At 41.5% G+C, this 19,014-nt stretch overlaps 1 protein-coding gene across 1 annotated transcript in view; it reads left to right on the top strand.

The window, feature by feature from the left end:
• Window positions 1-10,009, top strand: part of LOC136360575 (melanopsin-like) — a 36,855-nt gene extending 26,846 nt beyond the window's left edge. The window contains exons 8-10 of the mRNA XM_066317930.1: window positions 2,033-2,207; window positions 4,409-4,558; window positions 7,872-10,009. Of these exons, the coding sequence (XP_066174027.1) occupies window positions 2,033-2,207; window positions 4,409-4,558; window positions 7,872-8,258 (712 nt within the window). The 3' untranslated portion in view covers window positions 8,259-10,009. The remainder of the gene's footprint in view (window positions 1-2,032; window positions 2,208-4,408; window positions 4,559-7,871) is intronic.
• The last annotated feature ends 9,005 nt before the right edge of the window (window positions 10,010-19,014 follow it).

Genomic DNA, 19,014 nt, shown 5'->3' with positions numbered 1-19,014 from the left:
CTCTAAGTTTTAATTCATGAAATGCTCTTTTGTGGGGAAGAAAGCTTTCACACCTTTAACAACTTGCGTGTTCTCTCTGTGTTCCACAATAACTCTAATACATTGCTGTGTTATTCCCTTACATTTTGGAAGTTTTCAGTTCTGGAATCATTCTTTCATAGCAAACAGGAAATTCTGCAACTCCATGTTTCCAACTGGCTCCCAAGCACAGCAGAATCGCACAAAAATTATTGGTCCAAAACTACTACATCATAAATAATGAATAATCACAAATAACTTTGAGTTGCAGCATTTTTAAAAAGTTGCTTGCAATTACTATGTATTTCACTTTAGGTGACTCTTATTTCAGATTATGGAAATGTCATTAAATAAGTACATCGGTTTATGCCTTTTATTTCACATGTACAGTATTAAAACTCTCTTCATTATCTGTATTTTCATCTCAACCAGGAAAATGTCCCTCAATAGTCCTCCCAAATATTAATAAAATAGAAATTCTGGTCCCTCAAGACATTCAGAAATGTTCATATATTTTCCTTAAAAATTCACTAACAGACATTTATTTCCTGAGTCTCCATCATTAGGAGACCTCTGCACCAAATCCCATTTAATAAATCAGATGGTGTGTTTTACACTAACTTGAATTTGTCAGAGGGAAGTAGTTCAGCTTCTTAGCTGGGGAAAAAAAGCTGGCAGCTGCTTTTCAGCACCAGACTGAAGTCTTCAGCCTGAAAGGAAATTTATGGGGGCTTGACATTTTCTCGTGTCCTGTAAACCCTTTCTCAGGACTTTTTATTTTGTGTACAACATTAACCATCTTTTTTTACCCAGCACCATGTGAGGAGCCTTCTGTCCCAAGCAGCTCAGTGGGCCCTGCCTGGACACTGACAGGCCTCTTGGCAAGAATGATGGTGCAGGCAGCTTTTTCCAGTCCTCATCTCCAGAGTAGACACAGAGCTGCTGTTCACTTGCCTTTGAAATGACAGAGGAAAGAGATGCAGAACTATTGAGGGTGGTGATGATGCCAGATGTTGTGGTTTGGTGGTGGAGGCTTTCTTTTTTTGATTATAAGTGAGTGAGCTCATTTCATGATGCCAGAATCATGTCTCTGAAATTTTAACATGCATGATCTTTTGTTAGAATGCAAATCATGATTTAAAATGTACTGGTTATTCAACAAACTTTGTAACTATTGAAGTAGAAGATTTTAAAATATACATCTGCTTGACTTACATCTTAGTGTAAAGCCAATGTACTGACATCCTCCAGCAGTCCGTGGTCCCCTGCATCAGCTCCTTGCCATATGCCTTGTTGCTGCCTCACTTACTGATTTGTTCATTTAGTTTTTTGCCCCTATTAGCTTCACCTATTGGTCTGAAATAGTGGATTGGGAAGTGCTGGGGAGGTGTTACACCAAATGAAGCGTTCTGACCAGCCTTGCCCTGTGAGGAAAAAGGCCAGCTGGCATTGCCCAAGGGAGGCTCTTGGACACCTCTGCTCCATGCAGGGCTGTGGTTGGGGTCAGGAGAAATAGACTCACACAACCATGGCTGAGATTATTATTTAATGAATAAGGCAGGTTTGGGGTCTTTACAGTAGCTGCTGTGATATAAATAAGTAACAACATCTGATTCTTCTGGCCCTCTTCCTCTTCAATTCTTCCATTCTGTGCCTTTGCCCAGTGGAGACCTTTGTACCAACTAGCCTGAAATTTTCTGGGTTAACTTTTTAAAATAACCATGTACAGTCATGCTCTACAAGATCTTTTCAATTCTTACCACTTACCTATGCAGCTCTTCTGTGTGTGTTTTGATACAAGGCCCAGAAGGACCTACTATTTTCTTTTCAGCCTGTTGAGTTGTTTGCACCAGCTACCATGCTGTTTGCATGTGATCTTTAAGACCCCCATAATGAAAACAGAAGCTGTGTTGAGGTGATGGAAAGAGACAGCATTTTCACCACATGAATTTCAAAGCCGCATCTTCAGTTTGACAGGTTTGGCTTTTTTTTTCCCCCTCACATTTTTCCTCAGAAAAACCATCCACAAAGCTGTTCCCTGCTTGAGGTTTCTGATACGAATATCGAAGAATGACCTCCTGAGGGGATCCATAAATGAGTCATCGTTCAGGACCTCTCTCTGCAGCCACCACTCTCTTGCTGGCAGGACCAAGAGCACTTGTGTTTCCTCTGTTTCTGCTGGAGAAGCTGTAAGTCTTTTCTCGTTTCCATGAAAGAAAGTGAGCTTAACATTTCTCAGACTCCAAATAAGCAAGTCTATAAATACATATTCAAAATTAGAGAACAGAAAATGAAAGGAGAGTGTAGCTAACTTTTTTGGGTCGTGTAAGGTCATTTCCGCAAAGCTGGAAGTTCATGCACGACACTTTACAGTCAGAAAAAGCATTCAGGCCAGCATATCTGTGTGGTTCTGATGCCTGCTGGGACCAAGAATGTTCAGATTAAGTCTTTAAAACTGAAAAGAGCCATTGTCAGACATTCCCTGTGTCACCAGCTACTGGCTGTGTTAGGTGTCTCGCTGGTCTGGAGGACAAGGAAACAATCTTCCATCCAAAGTTTTATGACTTCTCCAAAAGCTGTTTTATTACTTTAAAAGAAGTCCATTTTCTGTAGGATGGGAAATTTTTGATTTCTTTAGCTGGATTTTAACCATGAGGAGGGAAAGACTCCTGCCCCTAGAGTATGGTGGGGTATTTTGTGAGAACATACCCCAAGCATCAGTAAGGCTGGTAACTGAGTGAGATAGAAACAAAATACCTCGAGATTCTTCACAGCCTCTCCCAGTCACAAAAAGCTGGCCTTGCCTGCAGAGGTGCTGTGAGGTGGCTCCTGGGGAGGTGGCAGCCATGGCAGAGTCTGGGCCCTCCTGGGGACCCGTGCTGCTCCCCCTCACTTTGGGCATCAGAAACCTCCCAGAGCAACAGCTGCCGCCAGTAACCTCTCGCAAAATTATAAACCCTAGGTTTACCTTTTATACCTCTAGGTATAAACCCCTAAATTTTCCCCCATTACTCCTTTGTTTGATGCCAGATTAAGTGATTTCAGCTGCATCATCCTGATCCAAGAAGCTTTCTGTTCTTCACTGTTGGTCTCTACTTGGTTTTGGCTTGTTCAATGTTAGCAGGTTATTGCATGTATTTTGATGTGGGTGCTGCTTAAATAGACAGGACAAAGAGGAAAATAAACAGGACAAAGAGGATAAGAGGCTTCAGCTTTTGGCACAGCTTTGGCTTAGGAGTCTCAGTTAAAAGCCCTGCTGTTAGCAGTGCACAGCACTGTGCTGAATTGATGCAGCCAAAGGCAATTGTCCTTGGGGCAACTGACAGCTCAGTGCAGCTGTAGAGGTTTTAGCTGAAACAGCAGCTGCTGAAATAAAAGCTAAGCTCGGTGACTTTGGTATGACAGCAGGACTGACTGAAATTTTGGAATGCTCCAATAAAACATTGATGGGCAAGAAATGACACCAGGAGCACTGTAAAAGATGCAGCTGTTGCCACCAACATTTTCCTCTGTGTGTTGTGTACATGTTAGTGAAGGGAACAAATACATTTTTGAGTCATGTCAAGGAACATTTCATTCAAGGAGTTTTATTAAACAAGTGAGGAGAAATAAGCAGATGGCCACACACAGATGTATGAGCAAGGTGATACAAAGGAATTATGCATTCTTTTCCCACTTGTGTGAAGCCCTGTTTTTCTGCCTGCCTGGCCTCTGTCTATCCATATCTAAAAGTTGGTGTTGGAAAAGTCACCACAAAGGGATGACAGAGAGCCTCACTTCAAGCCTGTAAATGGAACAGCACTTTTGCAATGACCCATTTGTGCATGATTACTGACATGATCTTAGAAAATTAGAGCAAAGCCCACCCACTGTCTCCCATGCACTAATGATGGTTTGTAGAATCAATAAGCTCATGCAGATTGAGAAATCCTTGGTGTTCTGGATATTCTGCTGGGATGTGTACAGACATGGTTTTGGATCTGTCCATGCCCCTGGTTTTGTATCAGCAGGTGATCACACAGAATGCCACAAGACATATGAAACAGATTGATTGTATTGGCTCCCATCTTTAGAATTCAGATGTTCTGCAGGTATAAGTATAGCACAAACAATGAGATAAAAAAAATGTGAAAAACATCCTGGTGAAAAGAGTTAAAATAAATTTTCATTATTTCCAAGTTGGTTTTATTTTTGGTCAGCAGGCAAAATAGTTCAGGGTAAGTGACAAGACTGAAACAAACGCCCCTCCCCAGGAGTTTTGAGGGTGAGACCTATGTTAGAACAGCATTAGTTTTCTGTGAATGTGCATGGCTTTTGCTAGAGTTTGAGAACTTACAAGAATTTGAGAAAGGATGCAACTGTCTGAAATCCTTCATCAATTTGTGATTAGACCTGGAGCAATGTAGAGCTCGACACTGTAGAGCCAGCTCAAGAGACACTGAAGCCTCGCCGAAGTCATTCTTTCTCCACAAGTCTGAGACAAGAGAAGAGAGATCTGCTCCCAAAGACCTGCAGCTGCGATGCAGCCATGCCCGAAAAGGTACAGAAACAAGTCTCACCTAAGGACTCTACATCTTAGTGTTAATCTTGCTGGAGTACATCATCTCTGGAATGACAATTCAGCCTTTATGCCCATCTATTTCATCTGTAGGCTTTATTTATACTGATTCTAACATCCTCTTTCTCCTTGCTGCTGTTTCTTTTCTTTCTCTCTTTCTTTCTTTTTTGTCTTTTTTCTTTGAGTTTGTGTGCGTGTGAGATGAAAGTGCCAGTAATGTGTAATTAGTTTTTTTCACTGAAATTTGCCTGTTTCTGGAAAGCCAACTCCGCTTATAGCTCTGAAGCTGCATTAAGGCACAGCCAATAGCATCAGATGTAAGAAGATGAGTTCTTTGCCTCCTAGCCTGTTTATCTACCCCAGCTTTGGTTCCTTCCATCATGGCCCTTGTGTCTGTACTGTGGCTGTCTCCTTTTAGAGTGAAGTCAAGTCTACAAAACAGAGTTTGACATGATAGAAGCCACCTTTTTCCTTCTTTTCAGTGTACATTGAAATGTTTTATTTTTGTTGAGGGGGAAGACGAGAAAGAAATTCCCATTTCTCCCTAAAGGTGGGAGAGTCTGGCAGCTGCCACCCTTCCCTCACTGAAAGAGATGGTGAGTACTCAGCACATCCTCTGTGGATGCATCCCCCTCATTGTCCAAACCACTGAGGTTTGGTGTCCTGCTGTTGAGGAGCACCCCATTCCCTGATGGGAGCAGTAGGTCACCCATAAGGCAGCTTCTGCCAGATTGTAACACCAGTTTCCAAATGAGTGCTTGTATGGGTGGCACAGTGTCAGGCAGACACTGGGAAAGTGTCTTTCAGGGAAAGATGTGGCTTACCATCCCCTGTCTGTGGCTGGACTGAGTAGCACCCCTTTTTTGATGGAGGCACCCTTTCTTGGGGTTACTCAAGTGCATGCAGACAAACATACACACCTTGAGCAGCTACAGCATCTGCTTCTGTCCCCTATGCTCCCTTCCAGATCTGATGGTAATTCTCTTGGGACAGCACAGTTTAAAGCAGGAACTGCTCTGAAAATTTCCAGCCAACCGATGACCCAGTTCCTGCATGCCTCTCTCCTGTCTTCTTTCATGTGTGTTGTTAAGACCAGGTCCTGAGAAACCTTGCTCTTTTCCTGTAACTGTTATGAACAGTATTGGTGTAAAAAGAGCAGCTTCAAATGTGGTGTCAGCATGGGTTCAAATCTATTTCTTAGTTCTGCTGCCTTCTGTCAGCAGCCAGGTGTGTCCAAGGTCGCAGGCAAGTAGCAGAGGCAGACTGTAGGCAAATGCCCAAGGATATTGTCTCCAAATTCTGGAGAATCACTGGCTTTTGGTCTCACAAGGAAGAAGGGAAGTAAATCTCAGGTGGTCTGCAAAAACAGTTCAGTAATAAAATAAATATATCTGTATCAAGGAATTTAGCAACTGTGTAACCCACAAGAAGGCTCATGTGCTGTACTTTGCCTTTGAAAGACCTCTCTCAAATTATTGGGGCAATAACACTTTAGAGTTTCAATGGATTTTGCTGAGCTATGAGGAATTTATTTACATTGAATGTTTCAAAGCCTTGTTTGCTTTTCTTACTGTTTTCAGCAGAGATTCCTGTGTGTTGTGAAGGACCTTTGTGTGCTCATTGCAGCTAAATGCAATGCATCACTATTCATACTAGGAGAATAAGTATTTATTTGTCAAGCTCAGTTAGTGTTTCACATTTATCCTAAAAAAAACCCCAAAACCGAAATGAAACCCAAAAAATAACCCCCAACAAACCCTAAAGAAGCACCAATGTATTTTTTATATTTATTTTAAGGTTTCAGTAGCATATACTGGATTGTCTTGCACTGAATTCCAATTAGAGCACTTCCTAAAACACTCCATCATGGACAAGCCAGTTAGTGTCCCAGGACTGGTGCATTCCAAAGCATAAAAATGTATGTGACTGTTTTCTGTGCTGCCACGAAGATATGATCCAGCCCCATTACTCTAGTTCAGTTATGATAGTAACAAACTTGACATAGGCTGACACATGGAAATTTAACATGTAAGTGAAGAGATTTTTCTGGAAGTATTAAACTGTGAGTTTGGATACTTGATTTCAAAAGAGAGTGATCAAATGTCCTCTCTGCATCCAGGTTTTGTTTCAAGGGAATTACCCAATGTGAAAACTACTAAAAAAGCTTGTAAATGGGTGTTGTGCCCACCAAGCCACATCCAAAAGAAACCTACTCTTCCCTTGCAGTGAAAACAGTACTTGAAAGAGAGAAGAGTGGTTTTGGAGGTTTGGAGTGGTTTGGAGAACGGACTTTTCTGTCACACTGATTTAAACCAATTTTTTTAGCACAGTGTGCTTCCCTCCATGTAGTAGGTAGAGCAGCTTGGAAAATCATTATCAATAGGGATTTGTGAATGATTCCTCCTTGTGTGTAGTATGACACAAAACTATGGGAATTACATAGTAATGAAGTAAAACCTGCACTTTACTTTAAATTTTGGTTTTCCCTAGAAAGGGGGGACTTTCAGCTTATTTCTGTATCTGACACAGTGATTTTATTGCCCTAATTGTCATTTTTTTAAGGAAGCCAACACCGATTACTTTTGCCTTCCCTTGCCTCCGTATTTGAATATTAACTGATGCTTTCAAAGCTTACTTAGTTGACTCTGAATTTGTGTACTGTGCACAAGACTTACGAAAAGAACACAAGAGGCCTTCCCATCAGAGCTAAGTCAGAAATCAGAATTCTCTCAAAATAGGCAGATAAGAAATTGTGTGTTTATTGTGTAAAGTGAGTATTTATTGCTTCTTTCTTGAAAGAAACACTTTGCAATGTGTGAATGCAAGGCCACCAACTTCCCTGAGGTAGTATCAGGAGCCATTTGGGGAGAGACAGAGATTGTCACAAGGTTGACAAAACTTTAGGAAAATAAAGAATGAAGTGTACTTGAGTCTTATCTGTGATCTCTTCCATGAGAAGAGAAACAAGTGCAATAATCTAGTACCCTGATATGTGCTAAAAATGAAGTAATACCATTATTTAATGATAAAGTAAGTCAGATACAGGAATGAGCTAATGAGATTTTGTTTTCTTTTTTTTTTTTTTTCTGCTGATATTTGAGTACATCTTATTTTGCTCCATCTGACATTCTGCTTTCTAAGCAGTACATGTTACCATATCATGACTTCCCCTCAAGTTAATGATTCAAGTGTTTAGAAAATTGGCCTGGTGGCTCAGATATTGACTAGTGGCAATGAATATTTCAAATACTGTTTTCCACAGCTGACAATGCCAAATCTTGTGTCTCCACTCCAGGTTTCGCTCTCCTCCAGCTGTTTGGAGAAGGTGCTTGGGCAGCCTGTCCTACCCAGTCCCTCTGCAGCACTCGTGACCAGCTCCCTGAGAGCAACTTCTCTGCCTGTCAGATTGAATAACAGCAGTGTCACCAGAGGAGACTCAAGTACTTCTCTTATGGCAACTCAAGGAAGTCAAGTGAACGGGGTTGTGGATTCTGTCATTAGCAATGCAGTCCCTCGCATCATCATCATTCCTACCTCAGAGACAAATCTCTTTCGTGAAGAGCTAGAAGAGGAAGAGACTGAATTTTTCCACTTTCGTGACAAAAAGGGCAATCTGATGGACTTGGAAGGGCTTAGTTCATCCATGGAGTTCCTTGAAGCTGTTGAGAAATTTCTATCTTAAGTTTGTCAAAAGAAAACTTTCCGGTAATTATTTTCTTGGCATCTTCTCCACTTAATTATACCAAATAACTGAAGCCTTGTAGGTTAGATCATCAGATTTTTTTGTATGTTTATATGGTAGTCACTAGGCAGCCTTCAGATTTATCTTTGTCCAAACCAGCTCAGGCATGGAAACAGGCTTTCTTTCAGATTGTGCTGCAGGAAACGAGCAGTGGAAAATCTGGCAGCACGATCAAGTGGCATTGGTCAAGGAGGCTGCCTGATTTGTTGCCACTGATGGGAGTGCCAGGAGAAGGGAAAACAACTAAGTGAGAGCAGGGTCAGCTGCTGAATGCTTCTGCTATCTCCACATGGAACAGCGTTCCTGTTTTGGCAGCTCTGCTCTGGACAGTGATGGGAAGCACTGCAAGACCACATCTTCCACCAGCCTCAGCAGTAAGGCAGATGGCTACATGACCTCAACTAGAGTTTAATCAAATAATTCTCAGCATTGTTTTTGCTGTGTTTTGTTTTTTAAATAGGCAGCTTGTGAAATACGAAGAAAGAAACCAGTGGTTTTTCACTGGGAAGTGAATGCTTCCCAGCTTCTAATCCTCTGAAGTTTGGTGGTACAAATCTGGATTTTACCTTAGCATTATCGTGGTCACCTAAATGTCAAAATTCAAGGTGCTATATGCTAAAGCATACACTACTGTAGAAGCATTCAGACTATCTTCAGAGTTACTGTCCTGATTTAATGTGTCTGTATCCTAATGAGTCTGTGATTGAAAGGGTGAATGCTCGCAGCTGGCTTGACAAGTCATTGACAAAAATAAAGCCTTGGCTGCTGTATATCACTTGTCTGTTCAGAGGAGGTTCTTCTCATCTCCTCTAAAACAAAACAGCAGAGGACTTCTACAGGTCACTTACCAGAGACCTTCAAAGAGGGTAAATCATCTTAGGGAGACAACCACACAGTACTGTTTGCTACAGGATGTGCACTTAGATCATTATCTGTGGTTACTAATTGTGCTCATTTTATCTGTGCTTCACATTATGGCTCAGGCTCACAGGACTCTCCTAGCATTTTATTCCTAACTGCACTCTTTCTTTTTTTTTACTAATTTTCTCATTTTTTTACATCTCCCCTTTCAGTCTCTGATTTTTAAACATAGGTAACAAGTTCAGCTGCATTGTTCTTCACATAATATCAATATATATTACTAGAAATCAGGTGCTCCTCTGGATATAATAGTGCAAATATTTGGTCCAGGGAGACTAATAGCATTCAGACATTCAACAAGAGAGTGAAAGTTTATGTTCATAGTCTCAGTTTATTTCCTTGGCTGTATCCTAGATTGTGCAGAGACCACTGAGAGAATTTCCAGGTTTTGTGTATTGCACTGGCTGATCTCGGGAAGTAATTTCTTTTTGCCTGTTTTCTTGATGCAAAAACCAGATGGGAAGTGTAGAAGTGTTTTTAATTACTTTTTTCATTACAAAAAAAGGCAACACAAACCTTATTTGCAACAAGCTAGACAGGAACACCACTAAAGAACAAAACCCAGAGCAGCACAGGAGAGAGAAGAATGCCTCCAAACTTGCACACTTGAGACTCTGCAAGGTGCCAGACCTTTGAGAAGACTGAGACACTTTCTTTTGATATAGACTGTACAATTTTTAGAAGAAGAAGAAAAAAAAAAGGTACTTGTGGGTTACAGAGGCAATTGCTGTGACAGGCTGCCTAATGCAGCGCTGACAGTCAATAGTGCTCTGCTAGCTAGAGACCCTCATACTTCCTTACTGTGGGAAGCAGGGGGGGAATCAGCGGTGGAGCCCCATCATCCTTATGGCTGCCTGTGTGTAGCCCTGGTGTGTGGGGCCAGGGGCAGCACCAGGCTGTGGTCCCTGCAGCCAGGCTGCCAGAGCCTGTGCCCTGCGTGCCCAGTTTTCTGACAGGGCCAGGAATCATGCCAAGGTCATCTACAATGAGCTCAGCAATTCCAAGGACAATTCCTCCATTTGAGGACTGGCACAGTGAGCAGACAGTGCAGGACAGCTGCTGGGGACTGGGACAGGGACGTGCTTACTTGCAGTTCCACAGCGCCAGGTTTTCATCCACTGCATAGTTTTGGCCACAATGAGTAATCAAATGTTAATTATGTATTGTGTCCATGGGAAATGGGGCAGGCTTAGTCCTAGGCTCAACATTCTGTCCTGCCATCTTGGATTCTTGTCCTTTTTTTGCTGAACCTGCCCTCTCTGTTTGCTTTTTTTTTCCTACACTAACTGTGCAGCCAGTCACCTTACTTCTTCTTGCATTTAATATCCTCAGCTACTGTATCTCTTTTCTTCTTGAGCCAGATGTTAGGAAGCAGGTGTTCTTCTAAGGCTTCCAAGTCTTAGACTGACTTTTACTGCTGTAATTACTACAAATAATAATAGAAAATGCACTTGGTGTTCCATGTTATAAAAACATGCCCTGGAGTAGGTTTTGCACTCAGATTATGACAGATTTATACTGGGAAGACTGTAAGCAGGATATTGCCATAGGTTTTGGCAGGATGAAGAACAGAAGACCTGAAGTGACAGTCAACAAATTCCTCTGTATCTGAAGTTTTGCATTCTACCTGCCAGCCTACAAGAAAGCTCTCCAGTGATCTCTTGTATGTGTTTGGTGCTATTACTGTGCTGGTACTGTGAGCGTGTCTCAGAACATTAGCAGGCTTGAGGTATGTGCAAACAATGTTTCACTTTTATGCTGTTAGTGTCATACACTGTTAGTAGCGTTGCTTTGGAAGCTGCTATCAAGATTGCTGTTTAAACTGATACAGGCTAAAATACCAAATGGTATAACGGTAGAGTGATAAAACATAAAATTGTATGAAATATCAGATAGACTCACTGCAGTCACTGTGAGACTTTTGCAGAAACATCAGTCACAGAGTAGATTAGTCTCAAATTGATTACCACAATGCAGGAGAATTTTGCAAGCTTCTCTATTGTCATATTAGAATAGATGGCACATAAAAAATGTACACTGATTAATGTTGCTTCCTGTTTCACAAAGGAATGTATTGGTTCACTCAAATTGAATAAAAAATTCTTAGGAGTTAAACTGAATTATCCATTGTTTGTTTTTCTTATTTAATCATTACCTTTGGAGCCAGGAGGAGAAATAAAAAAAGCTGAGTCAAAGCTTTTGAAACCTGTGCTCTGATCCAGTTAATAGGATGATATATATATAGATATATATAGATATATATATATATATGTGACATTTTCAAGTCATTTAGACTGCTCAGGTGCAAGCACTCACCTGCTTGAGTGCATAACATCTAAATTTAGAGTTCACTGGCTTGGTAAAACCTGAAGCTATGCAGCTACTTTTGAAATACAATGACATCAGCTGGGATGTCAGGTATCAGGTGAGCAAAACTGAAAAAATTACCCAAAGTAAATTTGTCCGAACTCCAATAGCAGACTTTGATCTTTGCCCTAAATCTGAATGAAAGTTAACAAGTAATTGTTTGTTTCTGCTAAAACTCTGTCTAGCACAATTATAGGATGTGTTCCATTTTTCATGAGTAACAGAAAATCCAGACCACAAGTGTAAACATTCTCTTTTATCATAGACAATGGTATTTTTTAATAGTTAAATCAATGATTAGATGAAGTTTTCAAATAAGAAAATTTACTTACGTGAATCTTAATGAATCTTGCAGCTTTGGGCTGCTATGAAACATGACCTAATACCACGTTCTTCCAGAAAGCTCATTCAGTTCCCAGACATCCACCCATTTCCCCCCTTTCAGGAGACACACCTGAATAGGAAAGCTTTGGCACCATCTAACCTTATTTGGTTTCAATCACATTTTTTGGGTGTATTTCAAACCTTTCTGTGTTTGATCCACTTTATTTGCAGAGACTTAGTTTCCTCTGCTCTTCTGTGTTTAAACTGGATTGTACTTTTTCTCTCTAGTTTAAAATAAATTAAAAAGCAGTAGAAAGTCACACTGCCCTTAAGAATGGCATTTTAGCCCTCATGGCAGCAGCACCAACAATCCTAACACCAGAACCCTCACAGGAGGACAAGACCACACCAAAAAGGCAGGGATGACATGTACAGGCTGCAGAGTGACAGGTAGAGGATGAGGGGTGAGGGTTACACAGCAGTAGGTCTGGGTTCAGACAGGGCAGAGTAGTTAGGGACCATATTAGGGTCCAGGCTCCAGAGCCAGGGATCAAAATCCAGGGGTAAAGGTCAAGGGTCAAAGGCCAGGGCTCAGAGGGTAAAAGTTGGAGGTCAGGGCTTGTGATGTGCAAGAATGGGAAAATACTGCACAGTAAATACCTTCTTTTTAAATTTCCTGACTTTCCCCCCAGCCCTTGTTTTTTTGGCAATTTTTTGTGTTGTTGTTACATCTGCTCATTACTTCTTCTCTGTGCAGGTTACCCTAAATATTTTTTGTCTGCTTCTTTTACAAGTACATGAAAGCAAAGCAAGCAAGTTAGTGGGGAGATGAAAACTTGAGTACATATTACGCAGTGTACTCCTTTCTCACTTAGGAGTAATCAAAAATGCCCACAGCGCTTGGGTTCAGCAAGTGCATGGACCTGCACGGTGACTGCAGGATGAAGGCTGGCAAGGTGGAAGCAGCCAAGATGCATCCCCTGGTTCGTCTCAACACAAGCTGATGATCAGTTCTTGCTCTGCACCTCATCCATAGCCTCAGTGTTCTGTCTGCACCTTGGATGGACAAGTGTTAAGTTGAATAGTTTGGTGCTGGGATGCCTTTGTTGTACCTGTCACTTTTACCCATGTATTAACATACACCGTGCTTACTAAGAGTTCAAATGTCTGTCCATATATTTTATTTGCTTCATGGTGTGTCTACATTGCACTCTGGTTGTACTTGTTAGTGCTACAGGTTGTAGCAGGAAATGAAAAGCTAACTGCAAAATGCAAAGTCAGGTGTAAAGCCACTGTTACTTATTCTGCCCCGTGCCAGCATGAGGAGATGATTGCATGCCAGCAATCCTGGTGCCAATATTTCATGGTAAAATCCCCTGAGAGAAACTTTCTGTAGGGATTAGTGTGTTATGCAATATAGTGACTTTTTTACTCTGAAACATTTTTCCTCTGTATTTGTAGTTATGTATCATGTAAGCATTTTTATTTAAAAGGTCAGGTGTGTTCTTCACCTTAAAGCAAAGCTCCAGAAGACCCTTGTCATCTTCAGGACCTTGTTCTGGACTGAATCAGCTAAAGACATAGGCAGTAAGAAGTGAGGAGATAGGCTGCTGCTCTTATCAGTGATGCATGATCCTTTGGGTGATGCATCCCAGCCCTTTCCCTCCATGCTGAGGAGCAGGTCTGTTCTCCTGGAACAGCCCGACGTGTGCTAGTGGGTGCCATATGAAATTGGTATTTTCCAGACATTTGTAGGGAACTCAGCGTGAGTAGATTTTCATGGGGACAGCATAAGATGTCTCCCTAGACTTCCTCCTTGCCAAATTTCTGGTTTCTTTCTACTGCAAGCAGGTGGCAAATCTCTTCAAAGGAACAGATGGATGTATTTAACATTAACAACTAATTTTCCACAGGCGTGTTCTTGGAAAGAAATGATCCCTGTTTCCTGAGATGGAGGAAAAAAAAATCCAGCCCAGAGAAACTACAAGTGTGGAAAATGTGAAACTGAACACGCTGGAGTTTGGTAAATGCAAAGCAAATTAAAACAGCAGCTTAGAGTGGAAACTGTTGATCCACCAGAAGCAACAAAGGACCAATTCCATCTTCATAAAAGATACAAAAAAAGCTGTATCCAAGCAATTAATACAACCAGGTTTTGGGGTGGGGTTGTATTTCTTTTTTTGTTTTGTTTTGTTTTGTTTTTGCATAACCCCATCTATGGACAATCCAGGAGAAGTGGGCTTCGAGTCATCAGCAACTTTTTCATCCTTGGGTCACTGTGACCGTCTGGGCACCAGCATGTGGTGAAAACGGGGATGAAAAGTTTCTCTTACAGGACCAAACTTCATTCACCTTGTTAAATACTGCAGAAAAAGACTGAGAGGGGTGTGACTACACATCTGGGATGAAAAATAGGACATTCAAGTGAAGTAGCAGTGACAGCCATCAGAGGCCAGTCTCAGCCACTGATTGCTCCAGCAGAATAATAATAAATTCCTTAAAAGTGCAAATATCCACAGAAACAAATCCTGCTATTAAAAAAATCTCTTGAGATTACTTACTTGCTGACATTTTTCAACAGGCCAATGTTGTTTTGAGTCTCAGTGCATGTGTGACTGTCAGGAGAGTGCACAAAGCAGGAGTCCTGCTGAAGAAACACAGTAAATTTAATGACAATTCACCACCATTGAACAAGGAACTGCTGCTGATTTGCTGAGGAGGAAAATTGCCAAGAGACCAGTAGGATCTCTGTTATCCTTTTTGTAAACTTTAGTGGAAAAATTGCATGTCCCCTAAGGTATTTTGTAATGTGGAAATAACTTGAACTTCAGCTGCCTGGCAGGGCTGAGCCTGTGTTCTGCTATATTTCCCTCCTTGCTGTCAGGCTGCCTAAAAGCCACACACTTTTCCGGGGCTAGGAATTGAGATGGTGTGGCCTTTTCCTCCTGGCACCATATTGTCTTTAATCACAGTGTAGCTTAAAACTGTATTTTGCTGCATCAGAGCCCAGCAGCAAGTGTTGAACTTGACAAGGCCCTGGGACTCCCTCCTGTATGCCTTGTCCCCCCAGACTTCAGTCCACCAGATGGGCTGGTCTGCAAGGCCAAGAGAAATGGGCAAGTGGGAAGAAGAATTCTAAGCTTTTTCAGGGTTTTACTATCTTACCTGTTTTGAGAGTGACTTGTTTTTTGGGGGGTTGTTCCCGCTTTTTTTTTTTTTTTTTTTTTTTTTTTTTTTTTTTTTTTTTTTTTCCCTCATGGATGCTTTGGCATGCATCCCTACTGGCATAGGATGTTTACTCAGAAAGCCTTTGGTTTTGTGCTAGTCTGACTTCTTTTCTCTATGTGAATTTTCTTGGAGCAGCTTCTGAGCAGTGCTGAGGGTGTCTGGCAGATGGTCCTTCATGATTGGGTTTTTCTGCCGTACTCTGGTGCTGCTGATGCACCTATGAACACATAGGCTTTTGGGTGAAGCTCTTCCTCTCCAGCAAGAATTAACAACTAAAATTTCCGCAGAAGAAATTCCCATGGCATGTTTCCATTTTGACTCTCGTGCTGTTTCCAAACTTGTGTAAGGGTAGGTTTTAACCACCCTGCAAAGTCTGATGGTTTGAGTCTCTCTTCTTCACATGTCTCAGTTTCAGAAGTGGCTGCTGTGCACTTCTGGAACATCACTGCTGTTAAAATACTGAAAACTCCTATACCACAGGCTACGGAAAAATCAGCAGTTTCAATAACCCAAGCTAAAAAAATGGAGAAAATCAGTCTGTAGGTGGGAATCAATGGAGATAGCAAGGTAACAGGCAGGTGGTAAGGAAGTCCCCTACATTGTGCTCCTAAAATCTGGGCCTGGATTCCAATGGACACAGTAAGGCTCAGAAAAAGCAATCACAAACATTCAAGCCAGACTCTTAACATTTTCATCAAACTGGGTAAAAAAGCAGAGGACTATCACAGTGAATTTTCATGAGTCTTGACCTTTTATCCAAGCTTGTCTCTCCAGCCTGAATAGATAGAAACAAGATTCTGTTGCACAGAACAAGAAAAAAAAAAGGGGGAAAAAAAAAAAAAAAAAGGAAAAACACACACACAAAACAAACAAACAAACCCAACAAAACCCACAAAAACAAACAAACAAACAAAACAAACAAACAACCCACAACACCATACCAAACATCTCTACCCAGACTAAGGATCCAGTTGAGTCAATATCTTGCCTCCAACAGTGATCTGCAGTAAGTAACCACAAAGAGAAACAAAAAAGGTACCAATACTTTCCTGCTCTGCTCTCCCTGAACTTCTGGTGATTCTATGCCAGAAATAGTATTTAATAATTTTCACAGACTACTTTGTTTCCATGGATTTAGGAAATCACTCTTGGGATTCATGTGAAAGCCTAACTATGAAAACGTCCCCCAGGCTTTGCAATTTAATTGTGATTTACACAAAACAGAGCCTTCCTTTGCTGCAATTTCATTCAGTGCCTCCAGTTTTTGTCGGGTGGAGGAGAATGGACGATCATTGTTTCATGGGCACCTTCCTTGGAGCACCCCTGAGTCTGCACCACCTCCACTCATCATCTTCTCTCACAGATGAGTGTCCTACTCTGTTCACCTGAATCCAGGAGCTCCATCCCCTTGGCACAGAAACAGTGAAGTGAATGGCAAACCTGCTTTGGCTGCTCATCCCAGGAGGACATCCTGTGTCATTTGCCCTTGCCCCAGACACCCTGGTCCAGACCCTTGCCTCCTCCTCTCCCACCCCAGAGTATCCCTGCTCTTATGACAGCATTCTTTTGAAGCTGTGCAAGTGTCTGAAAGACTTGGAGTAGAAATGTGATGTGTTTACAGTTACAGAGTATTCACAAAATATTTACAGACTGTATTTAAGCAGTTGAGAAGCACTGTGATGAATAACTTCTCAACAGGCTCTCTCCCAGATCTGAGAGGCAAGAAAATGTCAATTATCCTCATTTAACATAGGCAGAGGCTGGGATGAAGTGTGAGCAGACAGTAGCAGTGTTGTGGCAGTCTCCTCCTCTCTCCAGCCCAAACCCAGACACTTCAAACTCCCTGAATGAAGGATATGATCAAAATCACTGAGATATCTGGATTTCAACTGTATGTATTACATCAGAAATAGAAAACAATCCCCTAGACCCAAGCAATGCAATATCTGAAATTTTGGATCCCAACTGGGCTCCAAATTTTGCCACTTAATATTTCTGTCTGTATAATATAGTGAATCTCAATGACAGATTCAAATGCACAGCTGTAATTGTCACCAAAACATATGCCTGGGACCTTCTCCAGGAATCATGAATGAATAGCAGGCACTGAATTAATATTATCCTCACACCTTAATCTGGCATGCCTTATGGAAGTAACCAGAAATTAATATAAACCTTGTATTTCTAAGGACAGGGTTTCAAAGTCCCCTCTCTCAAAGAATATGACATTTTAAATAAGCAATCTGGAAAGAAATGTTGCCCACGTTTCTATTCCAGCCTACAGGATGTTTCCTTTTATGCTTAGTAACTGAGACATCTTGTTTAGTATTATCAAACATTGGCAATGACAGTGAAAGTCCCAACATCTTGTGAGTGTGCCACATGGAAAAAACCCTTTTAAAAAAGTATTCTTAGAAAATCAATGTTATTCTTATATTGCCTTTGAAGGGAAAGCCCATGGGGGCTCAGAGGGTTCTCCCAAACACAAGTGAGTGAGTCAGGTCTTTCCTCATACAGGCTGGAAGGAGAGAAAGGCAGGGGGAAGCTGCTCTATTTTTAGCTGCCTGAGACATGCAGATGTCATGGTGATGGGGAGCTGATAATTACATAAGAAGTCATACCAAGCTCTGCTATTTAGGTCTATCTGGCCTCTTCCTTATCTCAAGTGCCGTACTAGCAGTTCCCGCTCTGAATATCCATAATCAAAATATGATGCGTTTTCCTGGAATCCATGACGTGAAGTAATGGGCTATTTTACAGTCTCTTTTCCAAAGGCTGTTCTTTCTGGCTAATGATTACAGCTAGGTGCTGCTATATTGGTATCACAGCGTCTGCTGTAGCCCCACCAGAAAACTGGGGGTGAGTAAAAGAGAGTAATTTACTTTTACTGGGAAGGAGGACTTGTCTTTGAACAGACTTTTAAACATTGTGGTTATTTTCTCCACCCTGCTGCTGCCACCCCTATCGAGGAAAAGTGTTTTACACAGAAAATGCACCTATGAAAACCTTCCAGTCACTAACTTCAGCTCCTGTAGCTGGATGCACTCTGGGTGCTTTCATGCTCCTATGACCCAAAATGCACACACCTATGTAACTGCAAAAGCAGACAGGGAGGACCTTGAGTTTAGTTGCTTCTTTTCCACATCAAGGGTCTTTCAGGTATTTCTTCAATTCCTCATAATTAATTTAGGGATTTTTGTGTCATGTCTGATTACCTATGTCCCACTGAGCCCCTCTCTACACAATGTTCATCATTGCCTGCTTCGTGAGTTTTTGTCAGTAAAACCAGTTTTTCCCACTAGCAGCCAAAGAGGGGGGCAGTGGAAGCAAGGAGGCTGGTTTATAGGTAACGAGCAAGGGAAACTATAAAGTCCTTTAGTGGCAATGTATTAGGAAAAGCCACGTATGTTACTGCAATTTGAAGCAGTGATATTTTTTACAAATACAACCTTTTATTCTCTTGCTGCTCTAAAGCACTGAGAGGAAATAAGCCCATTAAAAAGGAGGCCATGGCCTGCAGCTCCCGGAATGTCCTGTGCCATTTACCACGGGGGTGTTCTTGAATTTCAGGTGTGCAGAGGCTATATCCAGCTCCTGGGCACCAGGGTGAATGGAAACACTGCTCCTCACATTATTAACACAGGGCTAGATTCCAGCTGTCTAAATGCAACCAATTGGTTGAGAGTTTGGGAAGAAACCAGAAATGCTGGCAGCAAAGGTTTCTGTCATACTACACATGAAAAGTGCTAGAATTTAAAAAAAAAAAAATTGTGGATGAAAGGTCTCTCTATTTTTATATAGCAGAGTGAAAGTATTGGGTATCTGTGGCAATATTTAGTCCAAAGGAAAGTGTAAC

This window comes from Sylvia atricapilla, chromosome 4, assembly GCF_009819655.1.
Source record: "Sylvia atricapilla isolate bSylAtr1 chromosome 4, bSylAtr1.pri, whole genome shotgun sequence".
Classification (NCBI taxonomy): Eukaryota; Metazoa; Chordata; class Aves; order Passeriformes; family Sylviidae; genus Sylvia; species Sylvia atricapilla.
Note: the sequence above shows the minus strand (reverse complement) of the source record. Positions and strands in the feature narration are given on the sequence as shown.